This window comes from Eurytemora carolleeae, unplaced genomic scaffold, assembly GCF_000591075.1.
Source record: "Eurytemora carolleeae unplaced genomic scaffold, Eaff_2.0 scaffold440, whole genome shotgun sequence".
Taxonomy (NCBI): Eukaryota; Metazoa; Arthropoda; class Copepoda; order Calanoida; family Temoridae; genus Eurytemora; species Eurytemora carolleeae.
In genome coordinates this window covers 190,281-212,150 of record NW_019396690.1, presented here as the reverse complement: position 1 = coordinate 212,150, position 21,870 = coordinate 190,281, and the positions used below count along the sequence as shown (strand labels likewise).

At 32.0% G+C, this 21,870-nt stretch overlaps 2 protein-coding genes across 3 annotated transcripts in view; one reads left to right on the top strand and one right to left on the bottom strand.

The window, feature by feature from the left end:
* The window catches only part of LOC111707422 (xaa-Pro aminopeptidase 1), a 20,343-nt gene extending 14,258 nt beyond the window's left edge, over positions 1–6,085 (bottom strand). Inside the window, exons 1-9 of the mRNA XM_023480524.1 lie at positions 5,827–6,085; positions 5,588–5,655; positions 4,893–4,949; positions 4,122–4,201; positions 3,647–3,721; positions 3,437–3,513; positions 2,807–2,866; positions 1,438–1,516; positions 422–501 (exon numbers count right to left, since the gene is read on the bottom strand). Of these exons, the coding sequence (XP_023336292.1) occupies positions 422–501; positions 1,438–1,516; positions 2,807–2,866; positions 3,437–3,513; positions 3,647–3,721; positions 4,122–4,201; positions 4,893–4,949; positions 5,588–5,655; positions 5,827–5,865 (615 nt within the window). The 5' untranslated portion in view covers positions 5,866–6,085. The remainder of the gene's footprint in view (positions 1–421; positions 502–1,437; positions 1,517–2,806; positions 2,867–3,436; positions 3,514–3,646; positions 3,722–4,121; positions 4,202–4,892; positions 4,950–5,587; positions 5,656–5,826) is intronic.
* Positions 100–21,870, top strand: LOC111707424 (uncharacterized). 2 transcript variants are annotated; one of them, XM_023480526.1, is made up of 20 exons: positions 100–133; positions 10,984–11,073; positions 11,707–11,738; positions 12,028–12,108; positions 13,193–13,306; positions 13,438–13,532; positions 14,349–14,433; positions 15,703–15,771; positions 16,611–16,684; positions 16,930–17,004; positions 17,599–17,743; positions 18,243–18,317; positions 18,576–18,715; positions 18,784–18,844; positions 19,122–19,184; positions 19,841–19,887; positions 20,399–20,448; positions 20,507–20,570; positions 21,086–21,172; positions 21,823–21,870. In XM_023480526.1, the coding sequence occupies exons 1-19, from the start codon at positions 115–117 to the stop codon at positions 21,111–21,113; spliced, it is 1,407 nt and encodes a 468-aa protein (XP_023336294.1). In that variant the 5' UTR covers positions 100–114; the 3' UTR covers positions 21,114–21,172; positions 21,823–21,870. The 2 variants fall into 2 exon arrangements, with proteins under 2 accessions (XP_023336294.1, XP_023336293.1); XM_023480525.1 differs by lacking the exon at positions 100–133 and adding an exon at positions 9,488–9,614.

Here is a 21,870-nt window from a genome sequence, read left to right as displayed (position 1 = left end):
ATATGTTGCTCAGTGAAATATTGTTGTTCAAATAGTTCCATTCCCGGAGTTCGCGGACTGTACAATTCTTGGTGATTTTGCGTACATAAGCCATCTATGTTTATTTATTTATCTATGGTGGCCACAAATCAAGGTAAGGTTCACACAATTGTAGAATTTAACAAAGATAAGTATTGATGGACCTGTTTTCATTAGGGTATTTGCTTGTTTGTATGAATTACAACATTAAACATAATGTAATTTAATTTCATATATTTTGATGTTAGGATCAAGCATAAATAGTTGATTTATTAGATTCAAACTATGCGATCTATACAGCAATTGGGATTGAACCAATGCCTTTAGCACCATAGCATATTTAGCAATGTATCTTAAGGTTTCCTAGAAATAGGATAAGATAGATAAATGTTTCTTAACTAACCTTAGCAGCTGGAGGAGGCCTTCCATTTTCAGCTGTCCAGATATTATCAATAAGGTTCTTGGATTTCATCAACTGTATATCTACGACCAGTTTTTTAAAGGTACTGTAAGCGTTTTTTCTTTATAACTGAAGCTAACAGCAAGTGCTTTTTATTGCTAAAATGCTAAAATGTAAAGGGCTACAGAAAAGCATAAGTAAGTTAGAGCGGTTAAGGTATTACGACTCTTCAAAGAAGTCTCTTTCTTAAAAATTGATGAGACTATTTATAAGGAGGCTGAATCTGCGTGACCCTTAAAGTCTTTGTATATTCGTCGAGTACAGAAAGTATGTGTGCGTAAACTTATAGAAAGCTGAGCCCGAAATTTATAAGAGTATCGTTGAACAAAACTCCCGAATTCCCTTTTTGGGGTCTTAACATTTGTGTAGATTTTTATTTGAGATTCAAAAAAATGGAGATTATGAATAAACTAGATAAAATAATATTTCAAAACAAAAATATTGATATTCACAAAACTGAACAATTGAAACCCGGGTTTTCAAACTGGTTTTCACCATGATACCCTGTCATAAGTTTTGGGCTCTGCTTGTATTTCTATGTGAGCTGTATTGAGTTCAGACTTCACACAGCGCACACTGTAGTGTACACATCACACACCTGAATACAAGGCTAGTGTGTTTCGATAAGTTTAAAGACACATATCTCTGTATTCGGCAATGACACAATGGTTCTAAGGGTACCGTTGTAAATTGGTCATTGTCCTTTTTGCATGGAGGGTCACTTGAAATTACGCGCACAGTCCCTTTAATTGTAATTACTGCGCATTAAAGAAAGAAAGTGTGTGTCTCCTCACTGGTCCTGAAGTTGACTCCAGGTGACCATAAAAAAGCAACACAGATATATATGTAAAAACGAATACCAGATTTCTATATTGGCCTTCACTTTTTTAAAATAAAAGCAGTAATTTCTAATGTAAACTAGAATTTTTACTAAAGACACATAGTCAATATTATATTACCTTCTTTTTTCAAAACGTTCTCCCAATCCAACCATTCTCCAGCCCCAGCTAACACTGGATCCGCTCCAACTACAATACTCTAAACAAAGGTACGGTAATGCAGGGGATATTAGTTCCAAAACTGACACTTGCCCCATTTCTAACATGGGTGTTAGAAATGGGGCAAATCTGCAAAGTTATCTTTTTCAAGAGTATATATCTTTAAATCCAAGTCGAGTTGAACAAAATTACACCATACACTTATAAAAAAAATGGCTAAACTATATATTGAAACAATAAAAGTCAATTTTAAACTAATAATAAGGTGTGAGAATCAGTTTTTGATGATTCTTGATTTCATTTTCGAACATTATTTTGAAACAATTACCGGATTTCAGCTCATGTCGCGTTTTCGGAACATATATATCCTGGTTTTGATACAATTACCAGATTTCAGCTAATGTCGCGTTTTCGGAACATATCCTGGTTTTGAGACAATTACCGGAATTCATATCAGTGTCAATTTTCCAGTATTTACACACTTATGAAAAAAACAAGGTTTTTTACATAAGGTATAATATAAACAAAATAAAAAATAAAAACAAACTGTTTTTTATAGTTTAAAAATCATTACAGCATTGAGAAATCAAAATAATAATATCATTTGTTCTTACAATATAGATTTAACTAGAAATGCGGGAAACTGTTTCTCTAAAATGCTTGAAAATTAATCATCCATATTCTCTAATTTAACAGATAAAATGTGGAAACTTAGATTCTAGAAATAATTCAGAAGTTAATTCAGTCTTCATAAGATAATTTTTGTTTTCTGTGATTTATTTTGTAAGTTATGAAAGTGAGTTTTGTTTTGAATTGAGGATTATACTCAAAAACGTGAAAGAGGTTTTTTTCTCGAAAACGCGACAATGTTTCAAATTCAGGATATGTTCGAAAAATAAAAAACCGAACATATGTCTTGAAAACGGTCGAGAGATTTAATATTAAAAAGAACTCCTATAATAATTTTGATTTAAATAAAAAGTTTAAAATTGGGAATTGTTGTCCTCGTCATGTTTATGTTGGTTATAGTTTTTATTATCGACTTTTACTCTGTATATATGGCCGGGATCCCAAAAACCCAGTCTTTCAATTTGTGCCCATTTCTAACACTCAGTGTTAGAAATGGGCCAAGTGTTAGTTTTGGAACTAATGCAGCACACAATATACTCAGCTTTTGGGGGCTTACCAATTTACAATGGTTGTTTGTAAACAAACCGAAACTGGACTTGAAGCAGGTAAATTAATTCGGGTTTAAGCTTTAAAATCTCAGCTCAGGAACTTTTAAGGTTTAAAAGTCTATAAATGTGTTCAATGATATAGATGATTCTACCTTATTGGCACCACTGAAGACGTCTGAAAGCCAGACCTGTATTTCTGGAACACCTTCATCCTCAAGAAAATTTTTTTATATAAAAAATTAACCATTTATTCCAGCTGATTAATAGTTTAAAATATCAAAGGTCTGTGAGTCAGGTTTATTGCAAAGATATAAATTATAAAGACTATAAAGTTAGAGTTTGTGGTAAGTGTTCATTGTTCAGTTCCTTTTTGCTAAATCTGTTGTAGGGTCAGTCCTTTTGGACACAGCCACTTTTTCCTAAAGTCAGTAGGCACCATCTTCGATTTTTTTCAAACTTTAAATATTAAAAGACATTGTAAGACATTTAGATCTTTTAAGATTTAAAATCTGAAAAAAATTGATTCTTTGTCACGGACTCGAATTTTCTAAACTGCGACTGCATATCTATACAGACCTTAGATATTTCAACGTAAAAAGTCTGTTTGAATATAAAATTCAAGTTTGAAATATCAAAGATTTATACCATCAGGTTGGAAAGATATATGAATCCAGAAAAATTTGAGTTTTTGTCAAATACTTAAAAATATTTCGGATAGTTAAATAAATCAGAATTTCGGATTTTTTATTGATTTTGAAGCAAAAAAGTTTTTTACTATTTACCATTTTCATTAGATACCAGTTGCAATCTAGTTGATCTGCTGCTTGTACAAAATATCTTCCATCCGTCCACAGTCTTGCTGAAACAAGTTGGTTCTTCATAAAGTGAATAAAGTTATAATAGATAGAGTAGTGGTGTATTGTAGATCCCAGTATGGGCAGTAATCCCAATATGCAGTAATTCCAAAATGCATTAATCCTAAGAATCCTTACCTTCTGTAAGGGTAACAGCAGCCTGACCATTACTGCCTGAAAACCCTGAAATCCATTCAAGCCTCATTTCTTCATCTGATAATAAAATTGAAAAATAAAATGGTTCTGTTGTTCAGAAAATTCGTTTTCGTATTCATATTTCATATATCTATGTTCTTCAAAACTGGTCTTACATACAGTAATACCTAAAACCAAGAATGCGACTTTTTCATTTTATTGATCAGTCTGACTATTTGCACGATTTTTTCGGACAAATTTTGGAAAAACGGTGGTCTTTTTTACTAAAATGAACGATTTTTTCGAATGAACTTCTGAAAAAATTCCAGAACGAATTATTTTACTAAACAAACGATTTCCTTGACAAATGATTTAATGGAGCAATTGTTCAGTTAAGAAATGAACGATAATTCTGAAAACGAACGAATGAATTGAAAAAAATATGAATACATCCTATCTCCAGTCATCAATATATTACCCAGGGGAACTATGTAAGCATCCAGGTTTGACATGATCATCTCCTCCCTCAACTCCTTCAACCGATCCGTGGTGTTCACCCTGAGCAACATCATTAGCTTTAGCATGAAGCCGTTCCTTGTGTTAACAAGCGTCGTCTTAATGACCTTGGGGGACAATAGTTTGGCCGCTAGATGTCTCACATAAGATTCTTTTTTAATAGATATAGGGTTACCTACAAAGGATGAGACTATGGAATTTGTTAAGTCAGTTTTCTTGCATTCAGGGTTCCTTGTCGGCCAAAACTGGAGTATATCTGTGGTTAATTACTCCATAAACCATCGAAATACAAAATTGAATGCAGAAACCAAAATTCAATCTTTAAATCGTCATATTTTAGAGTTTTGGGTCGTCTTGGTTGAATCAAAAACCATTAAATAAAGAGTAATGAACTTTATATCTATTGAATATTCTAAAGTATATAATTCGACATAAATAGAAAATACGAATATGATGGTTCGAGTGGATCTGAATCTGTTCTGATCACCCAAAGTACTCCCAAAATAAACTGTAGAATAGGTAGAAGACATTTAATCAATCTAATTGTTTTTGTTGTTATTATAAAGCAAATAAATTTACCAGCTTCATAATCAATCTATTAAGTTAAACGGTTGTGTCTACACTGGACAATTGTTGTGTTTCATGCTAAAAGACGATTTGAAATCAGTCCATGAGTCTAGCACTCGTCTTCCTTTTCTGAAGTTGTCTGGGTCCCACTGTATCCTTTTTTTACCTGTTAACGGGAGGAATATCATTTGGACCACAGTTAGTTGTAATATCCCGAGCTGACCTGGGACAATTAATATTATGTTTTATGATCTCCCTGTTGGAACGTTTGTCTACAGTTGTCGGCGATTATATTCATACAATATTCATTCCTATCAAGCATTCTTCAAATTATCAATTTATAAGTAAACAAATAGAAGCTGTTAATTGTTTACATGTTAATGTGTCTCTGTTGTTTAAAAGCTTGCTAGAAATCAAAATTAAAATAGAAAGTCGTCTTCATTGTATTGATATATACGACGAGGAATTGTATCTTTAATTCTCTCCTTATTTTCATATAAAGAGGGTATCAGTTGTTGTGTGATTGTAAATGCCTTCTTCATGAGATTTTATCAAAGTTTTATAGGAGTCAATTTTAAATAAGATCAGGTTCAATTTCAAAGTGATATTTGACGCTAATTTTGTAATTCTAAAAGAAAGGCAAAATTCGATCAGTTTGATAAGAAAGTCGTCAAATTTCAAAATCAGGAAAAAATAAAAGATGAAGAAAGTCATGAAATGCAATCTCTTCTGTTACATCAACCTTTATAATTTGCATTCTTTTTTAAATTTAGTTTCTAATCAGGATTCAGCATAGAAAATATGGCATTCCGTTGAAATCAGTTTTGGCATCAGATTTTCTAAAATGAAATATATTTTTACCTGTTTAAATCTGAGTAAACTTGGTTTGAATATTGAAGTGGGAGAACGGAAGAGTATGCAGGTGTTAACTGGAACCGAATTTGATGAATTTGAGCTAGGCCGCTGAACTACCTACACCCGGTTCAAATCTAAAATCACCAATTCAAAGTTAAAGATTTGTCAGGATTCTAATTTTTGATTCAGGGTTTGAACCGGTGGAAGGTAGTTAAGCAATCTCTCCAATTCATAAAGTTCGGTCCCTGGGTAATCAAATACAGGGTAAACATCATCACTAACATCTTTACATAGGTTCAAGAATGTCCTACGGTAAAATGTCTGAAACTAAATTAAGATTCCTCTTTGTTCGTATTTTTATCAAATCTTTAGACAGTCCCGAGTTTGATATGCCACAACACCTTTACCTTTGCTTTTACCTCGACAACTTACACTTATATTTTTTTGTAATCCTAGGCATAAACATTTTAAAAATTCTACGCGCTCGTATCTACCTAAAGTTTAAAAAGAGTAATTGGCAAAATACTGCTTTTTGGTTCACAGTGGATTGTAAACTGTGTATTCGTATTACATATCGAAGAATATAATTTGGCTTGTCTGGTTTCTTAGTGTTTTATCCAACAAACGTCAATGTCTGAACCGAGTGGGCCCAAGCAGGGGCGGATACGGGATTTAAGTGAGGGGGTTGCTAGATTTATTTCGGAACAAAAACATCCAGATTAACCCTATTCCTGCTGGGGGGGGGGTCAATTTGACCCCCCCTTTAGTTTTTTTACATAACTCAAAAAGTATTGGTCTGAGGCTGTTGAAATTTTTTGACTTTTCCTACATACCCAAAGCCCTCCCTTTAGGCCTAAAACCGGGCTTTAATACTAACTGCCTGAGTCCTCAGGCACACTGCCTGAATGACTGCTTTTGCCTGTAACAAACTAAATCTTTGTTTTGACCCACTTTCACTTGTCAGATTTTGATAAAATTTAGCTTTTTGGAAAGCCTATGACATAAGGAAACGGATTGCACAAGTTTTGCGAGAAAAAAAATTGCAATTTTTTGCAAACAACCTGTCAAAGGAAATTTGCACATTTTTAGTTTTTCTTGATTAAAAATCAGGTTAATTAAAATTTTGCAAAAATTTTTGCATATTTGAAATGGCATGGTCAAGGGCTTTTCAAAAATGTATAATTTGTCATTTTTTGGACAAATTTTTTTTTGCAAACATTTTTACTATAAAACTGGATTTTGCGATAAAAAATTCAATTTTCGCAAATTTGCAATTTTTTTTGCAGATTCTAAAAGTAGAGCACAAGAGCTTTCTAATGATTTATCATTTGTCATATTTGGACATAAAACATGGGATTTAGAGGGGGGGGGTCAAATTGACCCCCCCCCCCCAGCGTATCCTGGTTTTCAAGTACCCCAGCAGGGATAGGGTTAAGGAACCAAAAAGAAAATATTTTTTTAAGATAGATATTTTTTCCTGTTTTGCACTAGGTTTTTTCCTTTAATAGAGAATCTATTCTAAAACCTCAGGGGGGTGGAAAGGTCCTTCCCCCCCCCCACTGGATCCACCCCAAGCCCAAGCTTTTTTATGTACCTCACAGGAAAGGTTTATGGCCGGTAAAAATTGATAAAAAAGTTGCCAAAATTATTTCAAATTGTGAAAATTTACAATTGAAATATTATTTTTTATTTAAGTGAAAATGGTGGCGTTGATAGCAGCATTATTACTAGAAAAAGTAGCATTATTACTAAAGAAAGCAGCATTATTACTAGAAAAAGTAGCATTATTACTAAAGAAAGCAGCATTATTACTAGAAAAAGTAGCATTATTACTAAAACAAGCAGCATTATTACTAGAAAAAGCGACGCAAAAAAGTCCTTTAATACATTACAAATTTGTATTCGGTGTTGGGACATTTGAAAGGCATTTTATAGACAGGACTTTCATAGATAGGACATTGAATAGAAAAAACCATAGATAGGACATCGAATAGAAAAAAACATAGATAGGACATTGAATAGAAAAAAACATAGATAGGACATTGAATCGAATATAAAACCATAGATAGGACATAGAATAGAAAAAAAAAACATAGATAGGACATTAAATAGAAAAAAAATCATAGATAGGACACTGCAAAGACAGGATACTTCATAGATAGGACATATCATGAATAGGATATTTTCTAGCAAACAAAATCATGCATAGGAAATTCATAGACAGAGGAGATTTTTCATAGAAAGAACATTTCATAGACGGAGAAACTTTTTTTTCAGAGATAATTTAAAATTTTGGTTAGTCAAAATGTGTCAAAATTTTATGAAATGTTATCAGTTTCAGAAGCAAGAAATTCACTTTTGTAGGGAACCCACAATCACAAATGAAAATAGTCAGTTCTCCTTCTCCAAAACAAAAATATGGATGTCTGATTTATACTTGTGAATCTGGCATGTCACTCTATCAATGAAGGGTCACATGAAATTACGTTTACAATCCATTTTAACTTTAAATTTCAAATGTTATAGAATGAATGTTAAACGTATATTTGTATTAACTTTTAGTTTAAAATATTTATAAATAACTACCTGAAGGGCTTGGCGTTGCCCGTGGAAAACATTTTTTTAGCCTTTTACACCCCCCGGCCACCCATGAGTGTCCACAAAAAAATTTCAGCCCAAAAGGTCCAGCCGCTTGGCCGGCTATACGCAACATATAAACGAATGTCTTGTTTTATTACATAGAAGAATAAAAACAATATAAATGTGATAAGACGGTTAGACCCGAACTACTGAATTTAATGATAAGCAAATATTATCTTAAACTGGTTTTAAACTTTCCCTCCGTCATCACTATTTTACAATATTCAACTTTGACGGAGAGTTTATTAAACATGATAATCTATATATAAATTTGGCTTGTCTGTCTGTTTGTTTGTATCCAATAAACGTCAAAACGGCTGAACCGATCGGGCCCAAATTTTTTGTGGGACATCTAGGAACCCCAGGGAAGGTTTATGAATCATCAAAATTTCAAATATTTGTCTCCATCAAAATTCGATCTTCATTAAATTTTTGAAAATTTTGAAAATCCACGAAATTTTTTTTGAAAATCCGCGAATTATTTTTGTTTTGTTTTACGATGTTTCAAAGAGAACATGTTCACAATTAATTTAGAAGATGGGCGCGAAGTGCCCTCTAAGGCTAGTATGTTTAAAATTTTTTCTAAAGATTAAGAAAAAAACACAAAATATCACAGTGGGGCCTATAAACTGTGGAATGGGAAGACGGCTAATAAACCGAAATTAAGATCTTAAATAGTCCAATGATTGACTGTAACATGCGTCTCCACTTTCAGTCTAGTTTAATTAGGATAATTAGGATAATTAGGATAATAAGTGTAATAAAAAGTGTGCACATGTGCACCCAATACCCATTTAATTTAAAGCTATTTCTGATAATTTTCTAGAAGTGACGACTGCAAGTTATCAATTTAGAAGTTGTATTTTATTTCAAATCTATGTAAAGAAAATATTTTTCAAAATAATGGTTTAAAAATTAAAAATTTAAACCTTTCAACTTTTCAAAATTCTTTTGTTACTGAAATATTTGCATTGTCAACAAATTTTATTTACCAAAAACTATAAACCATAATTTTCTAATCCCTACATTTCTGAAACTTGATGGTGTAAACCTTTGATATTTATAACCTAAACTATTTGATCGAACAGAAATCATAGTTTGAAATATCTAAGGTCTACGACATCGGGATGTAAGGATATAAAGATTGAAAAAAGAAACTTTGTTTTATTGACAAATTTTTTTCTCTTGAAAAATAATGACAAAACAGAAAATGTTTACAGAAAACAAAAGTTTAAAACTTGTATTCTTATCTGCTAAAAGATAACCTGGCCTCAGTCGGAATAAATGTTTACAATGAGAATCTTCTTCTTTTTAATTTCCTTGTTTTCCGCTGTAAACTGTAATCCAGAGAATAATTTAGAAAATGGGCCAATGGTGGAAATATTCTTTAAAGGAACATTGTGTCAAGTATTCAAACTTTCAGCAAACTCTAATTTTCTGATCCGTATATCTGTGTAACCTGGTGTGTCGCAGACCTCTGATTTTTCAAACTATGAATTCTGTTAGATAAAATAGTCAAAGGTTGAAATCTCAAAGGGTTACCCATCCGGTTGCAAAGATATATAAATCAGAAAATTAAATTTGCATATATGCAATTGAAATTGAAAGCAAATAGGGTAGAATTAAGAGTTGTTAATTGCAAATATTACATCAAAAGAAAAGATGGATTTGTTGAATAATAAAAACAATACAGATTGATTTTAGTCATTTAAAAGACATAACATAATGAGACCCGTAAAACTAAAACGATTTTTGTCCCCCCCTGGCCCCCCTTCCCCCCCTCCTATCAATTTTGTACATGACCTTTGATTTCAACTATATTCAAGAAAAAAATATTTATTCTGTATTATTTCAGGGTTAGGTTAGGTAAGGACAATTTTTGGGCCGAGCGCTACGCCCAGGACAGGCTATGGGGGCCGAGCGCTACAGTCAGGACAGGCTAGGGGCCGAGCGCTGCGGTCAGGACAGGCTAGGGGGCGAGCGCTACGGTCAGGAAAGGCTAGGGGGGCGAGCGATGCGGTCAGGACAGACCTGCATTTTCAACAATTTTCAACAAATTTCGTACTTATTTAGGGTTGGGTCAGGTTAGAACATTTTTTGGGTTGAGCGCTGGGGCTAGAACAGGCTATGGGGTCGAGCGCCGTGGCTAGGACAGGCTAGGTGGCCGGGCGCTGCGGCCACGTGACCAACTTTATTCATGTGGTAAATATGAGATGCATGTACAAAATTGATAGGAGGGGGAGGGGGTGTGGCCTGGGGGGTTCAAAATTCGTAATAGGAAATTACCCTGTTTACGCTGCACTATTTAAAGTCATAATTCTTGAGTCTAGTGCAGTCGTCTTCCTATTCCACAATTTTATAGTTCCGACTAAATTACCTTTGGTTTAAAATATGAAATATAAAATATGAAATATGAAATATAAAATGTGAAATATGAGATATAAAATATGAAATATGAAATGTGAAATATGAAATGTGAAATATGAAACATGAAATATGAAATATGAAATATAAAATATGAAATATAAAATATGAAATATGAAATATAAAATATAAATATGAGATATAAAATAAGAAATATGAAATATGAAATATGAAATATGAAATATGAAATGTGAAATATGAAATATGAAATATGAAATATGAGATATAAAATATGAAATATGAAATATGAAATATGAAATATGAAATATGAAATATGAAATATGAAATATGAAATACGAAATATGAAATATGAAATGACACTCTGTATATTTGTGCAGTGCTACATCAGATGACCAGCATAAACCCTGACTTTGCTACATTCAACAAACTAAAGCAGGATTATACTTCTGCTTTCAGAGAAAAACAAGGTTTAGCTTAGAAAATTTTTTGGCACAATTACAAATTTGTAATTCCTGTATCCTTGCAACCTGATGGTGTAAACCTTGGATATTTCAAACTTAGACAATTTAATCTAATTTTTTAGTTTAAAGTATTAAGGGTTGCAAAAATATATAAATTAGAAAATTATATTTTGTGGCAAAAACTCACTTCCTTTACGATGTAAACGTCTAAATTTATTTGAACTTTTTAACAAAGAGACTAAATTAAATATTCTTTTTAAGTACAAATATAAATTATGGGGTTGTTAATATTTGAGCAAATTTAGTTTTCATTCAAATTGAACATTTTTTTGTCGAAATATCATTTGTTTTTAATGAAACAAAATTTTATCAAATTATTTCCTAAAAATATTTTTTCTAACGACGTGTTATACAATTTTTTTACTTAAATTTTCTCGACAAAGAGTAAATTTCTGTCTAAAAAACTTTATAGTTAGAATCAAAATAATAGTGTTATAAATAGTTATGAAGGAAATCGAGAACGAATTTTATAAACTTTATAACACAAGCTTATCTAACACTATTACATAATGATAACATTATTACAACACTGCTATTAAGAACATGATAAAATGATTTTTCATGAAAATATATATTTAGATGTTGCTGCAGCTGATCTTCCATACTTTAAGGTACAGGGTGTTCCACTAAACATGACATTTTCCTTTAACTTTAATATCTATATTGTGACACACTGTATATCTAAAAAGGTTTATGTCAAATGTTCTCTACCTTTGTAACCTGACGAACGTTGACTCTTTGATGCTTGTAAAATTCAGGTTGCAAACATAAATACAATATTAGAGTTTGTGGCATGTGTTTATTTCTGGAGTAATAATTCGCAGTAATTCTTAAATTTTATTCAAAACTGTATCTCTGTTTAAAACTTGTAAAATGAATTTTAAATTTGGTATTATTCAGATCCTGCCAAAATATCTCGGAAGCTTTCCCCCGGGAAAATCTGAAACTTTCCTCAACTTTACCTGCTTCCAAACAATAAAGGTTAACTATGAAAACAGTGGATTAATTGTCGTCTTCCGTTTATAAAATATTATGAATTGTATAAATTACAGGGTTACCCACAAAGGTATAGACTTCAGAGACGACTGTACGGAATTCATATTATCTGTTTACCTGTGATTTTTTCCCATGAAACTATAAAACCTTCAATTAGCCTGGAGATAATCTATTTAAAGAGTTTTAAGTCTTCTTTACAGTTTTATTCTTTATGGGTAACCCTGTATAGTGTATGCTATCTTGTTTCCACTATAAAAGTTCACCCACAAAACAAGTTTTAAACCAAGGTAAACCTTCTCGTGGTTCTTCCAAGTTCCCCAATTAACCAATAGATTACTACTTTATAATATAGATATGCATCACTAAAGTACAAGATTTAAGAGAATTGCACTAAATAAACATACTTTTATAACAGGGTTTTCAAGACTATCATTAACCGTCTTTAATAGTAAAAATAGTAAAACACGACCATCCCTTGGAAATGAATGAAGCAGTCCGGGATAATATCATCATCATTAAAGTATTATCGGAGACCAATTTCCTCTGTGACTCCAACAACTATTTCATCGGAGACCCCTAGATTTTCATCGGAGACCTAAGTTTTATATCGGAGACCAAAGCTTATAATTGATTACCCTAAGCTGTTGATCAGAGATCCCAAAAAACCTCGTGATCTCCAAAAGAAATCTGGGGACTTTTATGAAAAGATATCGGTCTCCAAAGAAAATTTTGGATCTCCGACGATAAGAGGAGAAGCTTGGGGTCTTCAGTAAAAATCTAGGGGATACAATGAAAAACTTGGGTTCTCTGATGGAAATGTTGAGGTTTCCAGTTAAAATCTGGGGTCTCCGATGAGATGGCTGTGGGCGTCTCCGATAAAAGAGGGTCTCCAATAGTACTCCAATAGTACTCCAATAGTACTCCAATAGTACTCCAATAGTACTCCAATAATACTCCAATAATACTCCAATAGTACTCCAATAGTACTCCAATAGTACTCCGATAGTACTCCAATAATACTCCAATAATGCTGATTTCTACCCAAACTCAAGGAAAATATATTTTTCAGATTGAAACTGTTCCAATAGGTGGAGGAGCTGTAGAATTAACAATTGAACATGAAGACCCGGATAATATCCTTTGTCATCGTAGTTTCATTGTGTCAACAGGGTCAACTTTTCAGGTCAAATTTTACAATTTTCACTTGAATTTACCCACCCTACTACCCAGCATAACAAGTTTACCCACCCTACTACCCAGCATAACAAGTTTACCCACCCTACTACCCAGCATAACAAACTTTTAATTGTAAAGATTGATGAATTTTTCGGAGCTGGAAAAAAGACATACACAATTCAGAGCACCTTCACGTCAGTTGATACATGGGACATTTTTACAAGGGGACCAAGGTGAATGATATTTAAACATTCTAAAACAATTTCCTGTATTTTATTCATGTAACCTATTTTCCTAGCCTTTCTTTGAAAACATTTTGTTAATTTGATTTACCCATTTTTCATATTCTATATTTTCTTATTCATATCTCTTTCCCACCTACAAAGCAAACATGCTTTTACTTTTATTGCTACGAAAGAATGATATTGAAAATACAATGGCTCCCGTCGCAATATCACTTCATATTTTTCATATTCATATTTTTATTCAACTACAAAGCACGAGATAATACAAATAAAAAATTTAAAAATCACAAATTACTATGTAGTTTGGACCCGCCTAACCAGAGTAGGTTGTTTGAATTGGTTGGCCCACTGTAAACGAATGAGAATTGCAGATAAAAACAATGTGCATTCTTTACTTCTTTACATTGGAAACTTTTATTGCGAACATAATATTATTACGAAAGAAAGTGATATTGAGAATACAATGGCTCCCGTCGAAATATCACTTCTTTACATTGGAAACTTTTATTGCGAACATAACATTACTACGAAAGAAAATGATATTGAAAATACAATGGCTCCCCTCGCAATATCACTTCTTTTTATTGGAAACTTCTATTGCAAACATAATATTACTACGAAAGAAAGTGATATTGAAAATACACATGGCTCCCGTCGCAATATCACTTCTTTTCATTGGAAACTTGTATTCCATACATAATATTACTACGAAAATATAGTGATATGAAAACTGTAACAGCTACCATCGCAATATTGCTTTGTGATGATCTCGATGTTATTTCTAATTTTTATAATTTTTATCAGAGTGTTCATGTATCCAATGACTCCAGAGGACCTAACATACAACCTGGCAGCTACAGCAGCATTATTTGAACCAGTTCTAACTGAGGTTAGAGAGGAATTGAGTCTTTTCCACAAAATCTGATTTTCTAATCCTTATAAGTTTCCAATCCAAGACCTTAGATATTTCAAACAATAAATTCTATTAGATCAAATAATTTTACTATACAATAACAAAGGTTTAAACCATCAAGTTGCAAAGATATTGTTTGTGGCAAAGACTCAATTCCTTAGTTAGCATGATATGAGGATTTAAGAGTTCTGTATGGATAGTTCAATTTATATTCTTTAAGTGGCAACTATATAGATTAAACCCACAAAAAACTTATGAGGAGACTGTCAAATTTAATTACAAAAACTATTATAAAAACTCAAAAAATAAGTATGAAAAGCAGTAATATAAAAGAAGTTCCAACTTTTTGTTCTTCTTAAAGGGAGGGACCGGCTATGTAAGGTAGTTGAACTGAGTATGCAGTGTTGTGGAAAACTTTTTTCGGATTCATTTGAGACATATTAAACTTTTTAAAGATCTGTAAATCCTGAGTTTGAGCGCAAATTCGACGTTCAAAACTCCTTCTTTGGGGGTGGATTCGTTTTCAGAATTAGTTTTTTAAATTATTAAATTACGATGACATAAAATGTAAAAAAGTTATACAATAAACTGCAGACGTCATGTAAAGGAACATGTTGAGAAAATAAAATTAATCTTACCATCGAAAATAAGTAATCTTGTTCAATTATTAGTTTCTATATTTTCTCATTATTCACAAAGATTTTCTGCAGATTTTCTAGAATTATTATGATGACATTTGAAGAATTGAAGAAATCTGCGAATAAATTCAAAGAAAATAAGAAATTCAATATAATAATGAAAACGAAATATTCGATTTTAGCATTGATCTATTGACAGATTTCTTTTGAGAAAAATGTTCATAACCATCTAATTAGAATACTGTATAATTTTTACTTTATTTTTCGCTGTCGTTATTTAATAATTTAAAATTTGAATTTGAACGTCGAATTTGCGCTTAAACTCTGGATTTACAGATCTTTAAAAAGTTTAATATGTCTCAAATGAATCCGAAAGCAGTTTTCCACAAAACAGCATACTAAGTTCAAATACCTTACATAGCCGGTCACTCCCTTTAAAACCTTTTAATAAGAGGAAAGCATTGAAAGCAGATAAGATTTAAATCTTATCTACAGTTTACTTCAGTTTGACGTGAAACTCCGTAGGCATCAAAAAATATCTTTTTATTTTCAAAATACTCTCCGCTCATATTGTAATAATAAATAATAAATCTTCCCAATGCTACAGGGTGTATCTGAAAACTTCGCAAACATGAATAGGGAATTTCTTTCATCTTACGCAGGAATCAAAATGGAGGTATATTAAATACTATGCTGTCAGGACAAATCTTCTATTTCAAATTTTAATTGTTGCTCAATCTTAAAGGATTTTCTCGAAACAATAATGAACAATTTTATGGATTTTTTAAAATTTATGAAAATAAAAAAAATTTGGGGACAATTTTTTGTTATCCTGAGAATCCATAAACCTTTCCTGGCGTCTTGTCAGGTCCCACACAAAATTTGGGCCCGGATCAGTTTAACCCAAAGAGAATAGAATATATATTAGAGTGGAATTTACTAGAAAAAAGTGTAAAACGGCCATTTTGTTGTACTGTTTCCATACCGCAGGTGTACTTCACATATTTATGCTATATAACCTTTTGGGCCCTGGAACATCATTTTATAGAACATCTAAAATTAATATTAAAAGAAAACCAAATTATGAAATAGGCTGGTTTCATAATTGACCAATGATCATTTCACATAGACTCTATGCCTTTCACTTTACAAACGATGATTTTCCGGTATAACTATAAATCAAGTGATGTTTTTTATTCACCTAATTCATTATAAAGTTTATTTAAAAGCTTTAAAAAATTCGAAACTGAAATGAATAGTCTAGGGAACATACTGTAGTAATGTACTCCACTGCATATAATTTGTGAACATTTACATGATTTGTACACTTTGAACTCCCTTTCAGGCTGAAAGGGGCTGACAAAATTCATACAAAGGGATTGTCTTAATTCCACTCTAATATACATTCTATTCTCTTTGGTTTAACTAACCGGTTTGACGTTTATTGGATATAAACAAACAGACACTCAAATATGGATAAACATTTACAATGTTGAATAATCAATTTTTGCAAAGTTAAACGATGGCCCAGGGGTGTTACACATTCCAGAAGAGCTTATAGGAAATGGAGACACTTTTAATATCATGAGGTAAAAAGATAATATTAAAAATGTCTGAGTTAAAAAAAAATATTTTTGACACATATCATATTTTTCCCTAACCTTTCAAAACCCCTTTTTTCTAAAATCGGTCTTCAGCACATGCATTAAAGATTTAAGAAATCTAATTTTTTGACATTATAGAGCACTTAGCGTAATCTTTAATGACAAGTTTGTCTAATTATGACCAGGATAAAATTCTTAAATTGCTTTTGAACTAATTCTAAATTATTTAGATTAGATGGTTTAGATCCTATGATTGCCTGGGCTATGGGGGCTGCAACAGGGCATACTGGAATTGCACTCTGGAGGTACAGTCGTCGTTTTGGTGGTGTATTTTTCGACCTACACATATCCGCCATACTCCACTTCTAACCTACGCCAAATCCGCTATACTACACATCCGACCTACTTGCACGTGGTATTACAGCTGCTATATGGACTTGTGGCCGCAGCGCCCGGCCCCCTAGCCTGTCCTAGCCGCGGAGCTTGGCCCCCTAGCCTATCCTAGCCGCAGCGCTCGGCCCAGAAATTGTCTTAACCTAACCTAACCCTCAAATAATACTAAAATAAACAGCTGGTGTAGGTCCGATATTGCAGTAGGTCGGAAAGTTAGTAGGTCAGAAGTTCAGTAGGGGGGATGTTGCGTATAGACGATGTAACATTACCGTCGTTTTATAAACCAATACAATGAAGACGACTTTCAATTTAATTTTTCTATTTTTTTCACTTCTTAAAACAGCACGGATACAAGGACGGAATCTTCTCTTTGTTTACTTGTTTAAAATCAAATTCTTACTAGAAAAGTCGTCTTCACTGTATTAACATAAACGCTGACCACTGGTGCGTATCCCCACCTAATCTGTTTGGAATAGATTTTGTTAACAACAAAATTACTTGTCTAGGAATGAAACACTTTATATCTGTGAGTCTAATGCTAAGTCTGCCTACTGGCCAGTCAATGGAATCCAATGCAATCTATACAAGGACTGGATTGAGTACGGAAGACGTAACGGATATAATGTTGTTTGGGTTCCACTGAAAGAGGAAGTGAGTATGAAAGGGTGAAACTGTTTGGCACCTTTTTTTGATAAAATGCTCGAATCCACCTTGCACCAGTTCTAAAGTTTTCTAAATATTTTTTTTAAAAAATCAAGACATCTTTTAGATTAAGGTTTTTTTGTTGAAAAAATCAGCAGTAAGCCAGAATTTTTTTTATCAAAATAATTAAGATGTGTATCAAAATATCAGTATGGTATACTTAGTTCAGAAACCTTAACTTCGTCATAAATAAATTTAAGAAAATTATAAGCAAAAGACAGTTCTTTTGGAAAGATTATCAAAAAAAAAACTGTTTTTCTTACCTTTTATAAAACGATTTTTTTTAAATCGAAAAACGGTCTAAAGGATTGTATTCAGCAGTTCAATACTCATCTTCTGATGTCCATTTCATTTCAACATGTTTTGAAAAATATAAAAAAATTGACCTTCCCATATGGTCGATGAGATTAGAAACTAATTAGTAAAAATACTTATCGTTTTGTTTCAGATCAAGTCCAAGTTTGATTCTGATTTAGCCTGGGATTTAATTGAAACTTGGTATGGGATTGATTATGGATATGAGGTAATCTAGCTTAATCATATAATTCTAAGAAATGTGAAATATATATATACATATATAGTGATATAATTCTAAGAAATGTGAAATATATATATATACATATATAGTGATATAATTCTAAGAAATGTGAAATATATATATATACATATATAGTGATATAATTCTAAGAAATGTGAAATATATATATATACANTATAATATTTCTCCTATAGGTTGTACTAATGGGACTACTTGATACCATGTATAATATTTCTCCTATAGGTTGTACTAATGGGACTGCTTGATACCATGTATGATAATATGCCATGTGTGCCTACTGCAGAAGGAGATATGTGCATAGAACCAGAACACTTTGAGATGCTTTTCAGCTACATTGAGAGAGTCTCTACAACAGTAGCAAGGTTGGAGAAGAAAATTATAGATCATTTCCAGCTTTGAAAATATAAATTGATTGATTGATTTTGTTTAGAGTTTATAAACCTGCAATGCTTCAAAGAGCTGGTGTCCCATTCAATTACACATTGGTGGAGGTTCGTATCTTATGAATTAAAAGTTACATAAAAAGATATGATGGTTATACCCTTTAGGGGTAACTTTAAATAAGAGATCAAGCATTGATCCTTAAATCTTAAAGTGTGTACATTGGATATCGAGACAGAAACAAGCTTTTTGACAACAAAAATATGTTTATTTTGGCAGAAAGTTTAGATCATCTTGGCCTTGCCCTCAGGAGCATTTTTTAGCTCCTGAATTAAAAAACAGAGTTTTTAACGTTTTTACTAAATTTTTGATTAAACTTTATTTCAGGCTTTTTATGAAGCTTCTTTAAATGGTTTAACCCCAGAAGAGATGTATAGTATTCCTGAACAGGTAGTATTCAAACTGTTTAACATGAATATTGGCAAGAGTTTATAATATAACATAAAAAATATTTGACTCTCAAAAACCCCTAATTTTTAACTATTGTTGTTGATCGCTTTGAATCGTTTTTTAAAATCATAAAACTTCAAAGCATTAAAACTCGATTGTGTTAAAATTTGCTTTTATTAAACTTTGCAATAAATTTAACCTAACAAAAATAAAAAGTACAAACGCGATCCTAAAACAATCGTTAGGACCTGTTCGCTTTTGTATCGATTTTGGGTTGTTTTCTTGCATATAACTTCTACCAGGGTCAAAATTAAAAATCTAAAAACTTTTTTCCTTAAACTAAGCTAAATTTTACTCTGAAAGAAATTATAAACAAACCACTATCGACCAAAAAACAAACCACCTACAGGCAAACCTATATTGTCAACTTATTTTGGCGTGAAATTGCTAAATTTCTGCCCCAAAATAGTTGTTTGTCAAAAAGAATTTATCGTGAAAAAAATGTTTTAATTACGGCGAACAATTTTCATTTTTTTTTAAGTGGGATGGAAGATGTAGTTTTTGACATAAAAATTCCCTTAGTTTAATCCTTTAATTGGGTTTTTATTTTCCAGAATTTTGTTTCTAAAAATAAAAATGCTTTTTTTATTGTGAAGGACGGCTGGTTGTATGAGACTACAAGAGACGGAGTTCCAGAATACAGGATTGAATATTAGAAATTAAAATGATTTTTTCTTGTTTAATCTCTCATTTACAAGATGATTGAATGGAGGTGTTTTTATTTTAATTTTGACAAGCGTTATTCTCCTGTCTGAGATATCCTTGTTATTCTCCTGTCTGAGATATCCTTGTTATTCTCCTGTCTGAGATATCCTTGTTATTCTCCTGTCTGAGATATCCTTGTTTGGCAAATTTTCAAGTAAAGTATAAGCATACCTTAAAGAAAAGAACCATAACATCACAAGAGTACATTTTTTTTGTAACAAATACTGAAAATACTGTAATCAATAATATTTTTATCTTAAATACTTGACATTTGAGATCGATCATTCATAACAATCTAAAATTTTAAGCATTAAAAGTGTTGATGAGAATTATCTGATGGTTTTTAGTTTTATATTCTTCAAAAGTTACACGTCTTTGTCAAGAAAAATTCTCATAAAAAAAAAGAAAGTAGTATCGGAAAGTTCTTATTTTCTGTTATTCAAATTTAGTCCGGTGGCCATCTGCAATGTTTTTGTATGCAATGTATGGAAGACTGCAGGTAACAATTGTGACACAAAAGATTAAGTTTTTATAAAATATGGTAAATATATTTTTAGGTATTTTTGGGGAGCTCGTGGATTTAATTAATTGCGGAGAAACCTCAGTCAATGACAACTACAGGTAACTTGTTGAAAGAGATTGCGAAAATTTGCATTTTATTTAAAGGAATTGATTAAATATCTTTATATTTCAAACTTTGACAATTTGGTCTAGCTAAATTGAACTTACTTGTATTAATATGTTTTCTAGATTGAACCTGTATAAACCTGTTTTATAGATTGAACCTAAATATATCTTAATTCTAGATTGAACCTGTATAAACCTGTATTCTAGATTGAACCTGTATAAACCTGTTTCATAGATTGAACCTGAATAAACCTTAATTCTAGATTAAACCTTAATAAACCTGTATTCTAGATTGAATCTGTATAAGCCTGTATTCTAAATTAGACCTGTATAAAGCTGTATTCTAGATTAAACCTTGACAAACCTGTATTCTAGATTGAACATGTATAAACCTATATTCTGGATTAAACCTGTACAACTACCTGTATTCTAGATTGAACCTGTATAAACCTGTATTCTAGATTAAACCTGTATAAACCTGTATGAACCTGTAAACACCTGTATTCTAGATTAAACCTGTATAAACCTGCAAGTTAAAGACCTGATCTATGTAAGAATGCTGATCCTTACAATCCAAATTGTCAAATACTCGGAAGGTAATTATATAACAGACCAAACCAAGCCTCCTTCAAAGCTCACTTTCATTAATTTATTTGAAAAACAATTTGAAAAAAAACATTGAAAAAAAAAAATTTCCATCTTGAGAAAAAAGGAATTTTTTTAGCCTATGTAACCCCCCGGGTACCCACGGGTCCATCAACAAATTTCAGCAATTTCGGTCCAGCCGTTTGGCCGGCTATAGCTGACATCTATATATAAATTTGGCTTGTCTGTTTGTTTGTTTGTTTGTTTGTTTGTATCCAATAAACGTCAAAACGGCTGAACCGATCGGGCCCAAATTTTTTGTGGGACATCTAGGGAGCCCAGGGAAGGTTTATGAATCATCAAAATTTCAAATATTTGTCTCTATCAAAATTCGATCGTCATTAAATTTTTTAAAATTTTGAAAATCCGCGAAATTTTTTGTAAAAATCCGCAAATTATTTTTGTTTAGTTTTACGATGTACACAAAGAGAACATGTTTACAATTAATTTAGAAGATGGGTGCGAAGCGCCCTCTAAGGCTAGAAAGAAGGGCGCGAAGCGCCTTGAATTTCTAGTATAATATATATGAGCAAAGAGCTTTATTTTAAAGAAGATATAAATTATATTGATAAAAGCTAAACAATTTTTATTTAATTTTCAGATATAAACTACGACTGGATTCCCAACCCGGTCAACTTCCCAGGAAACC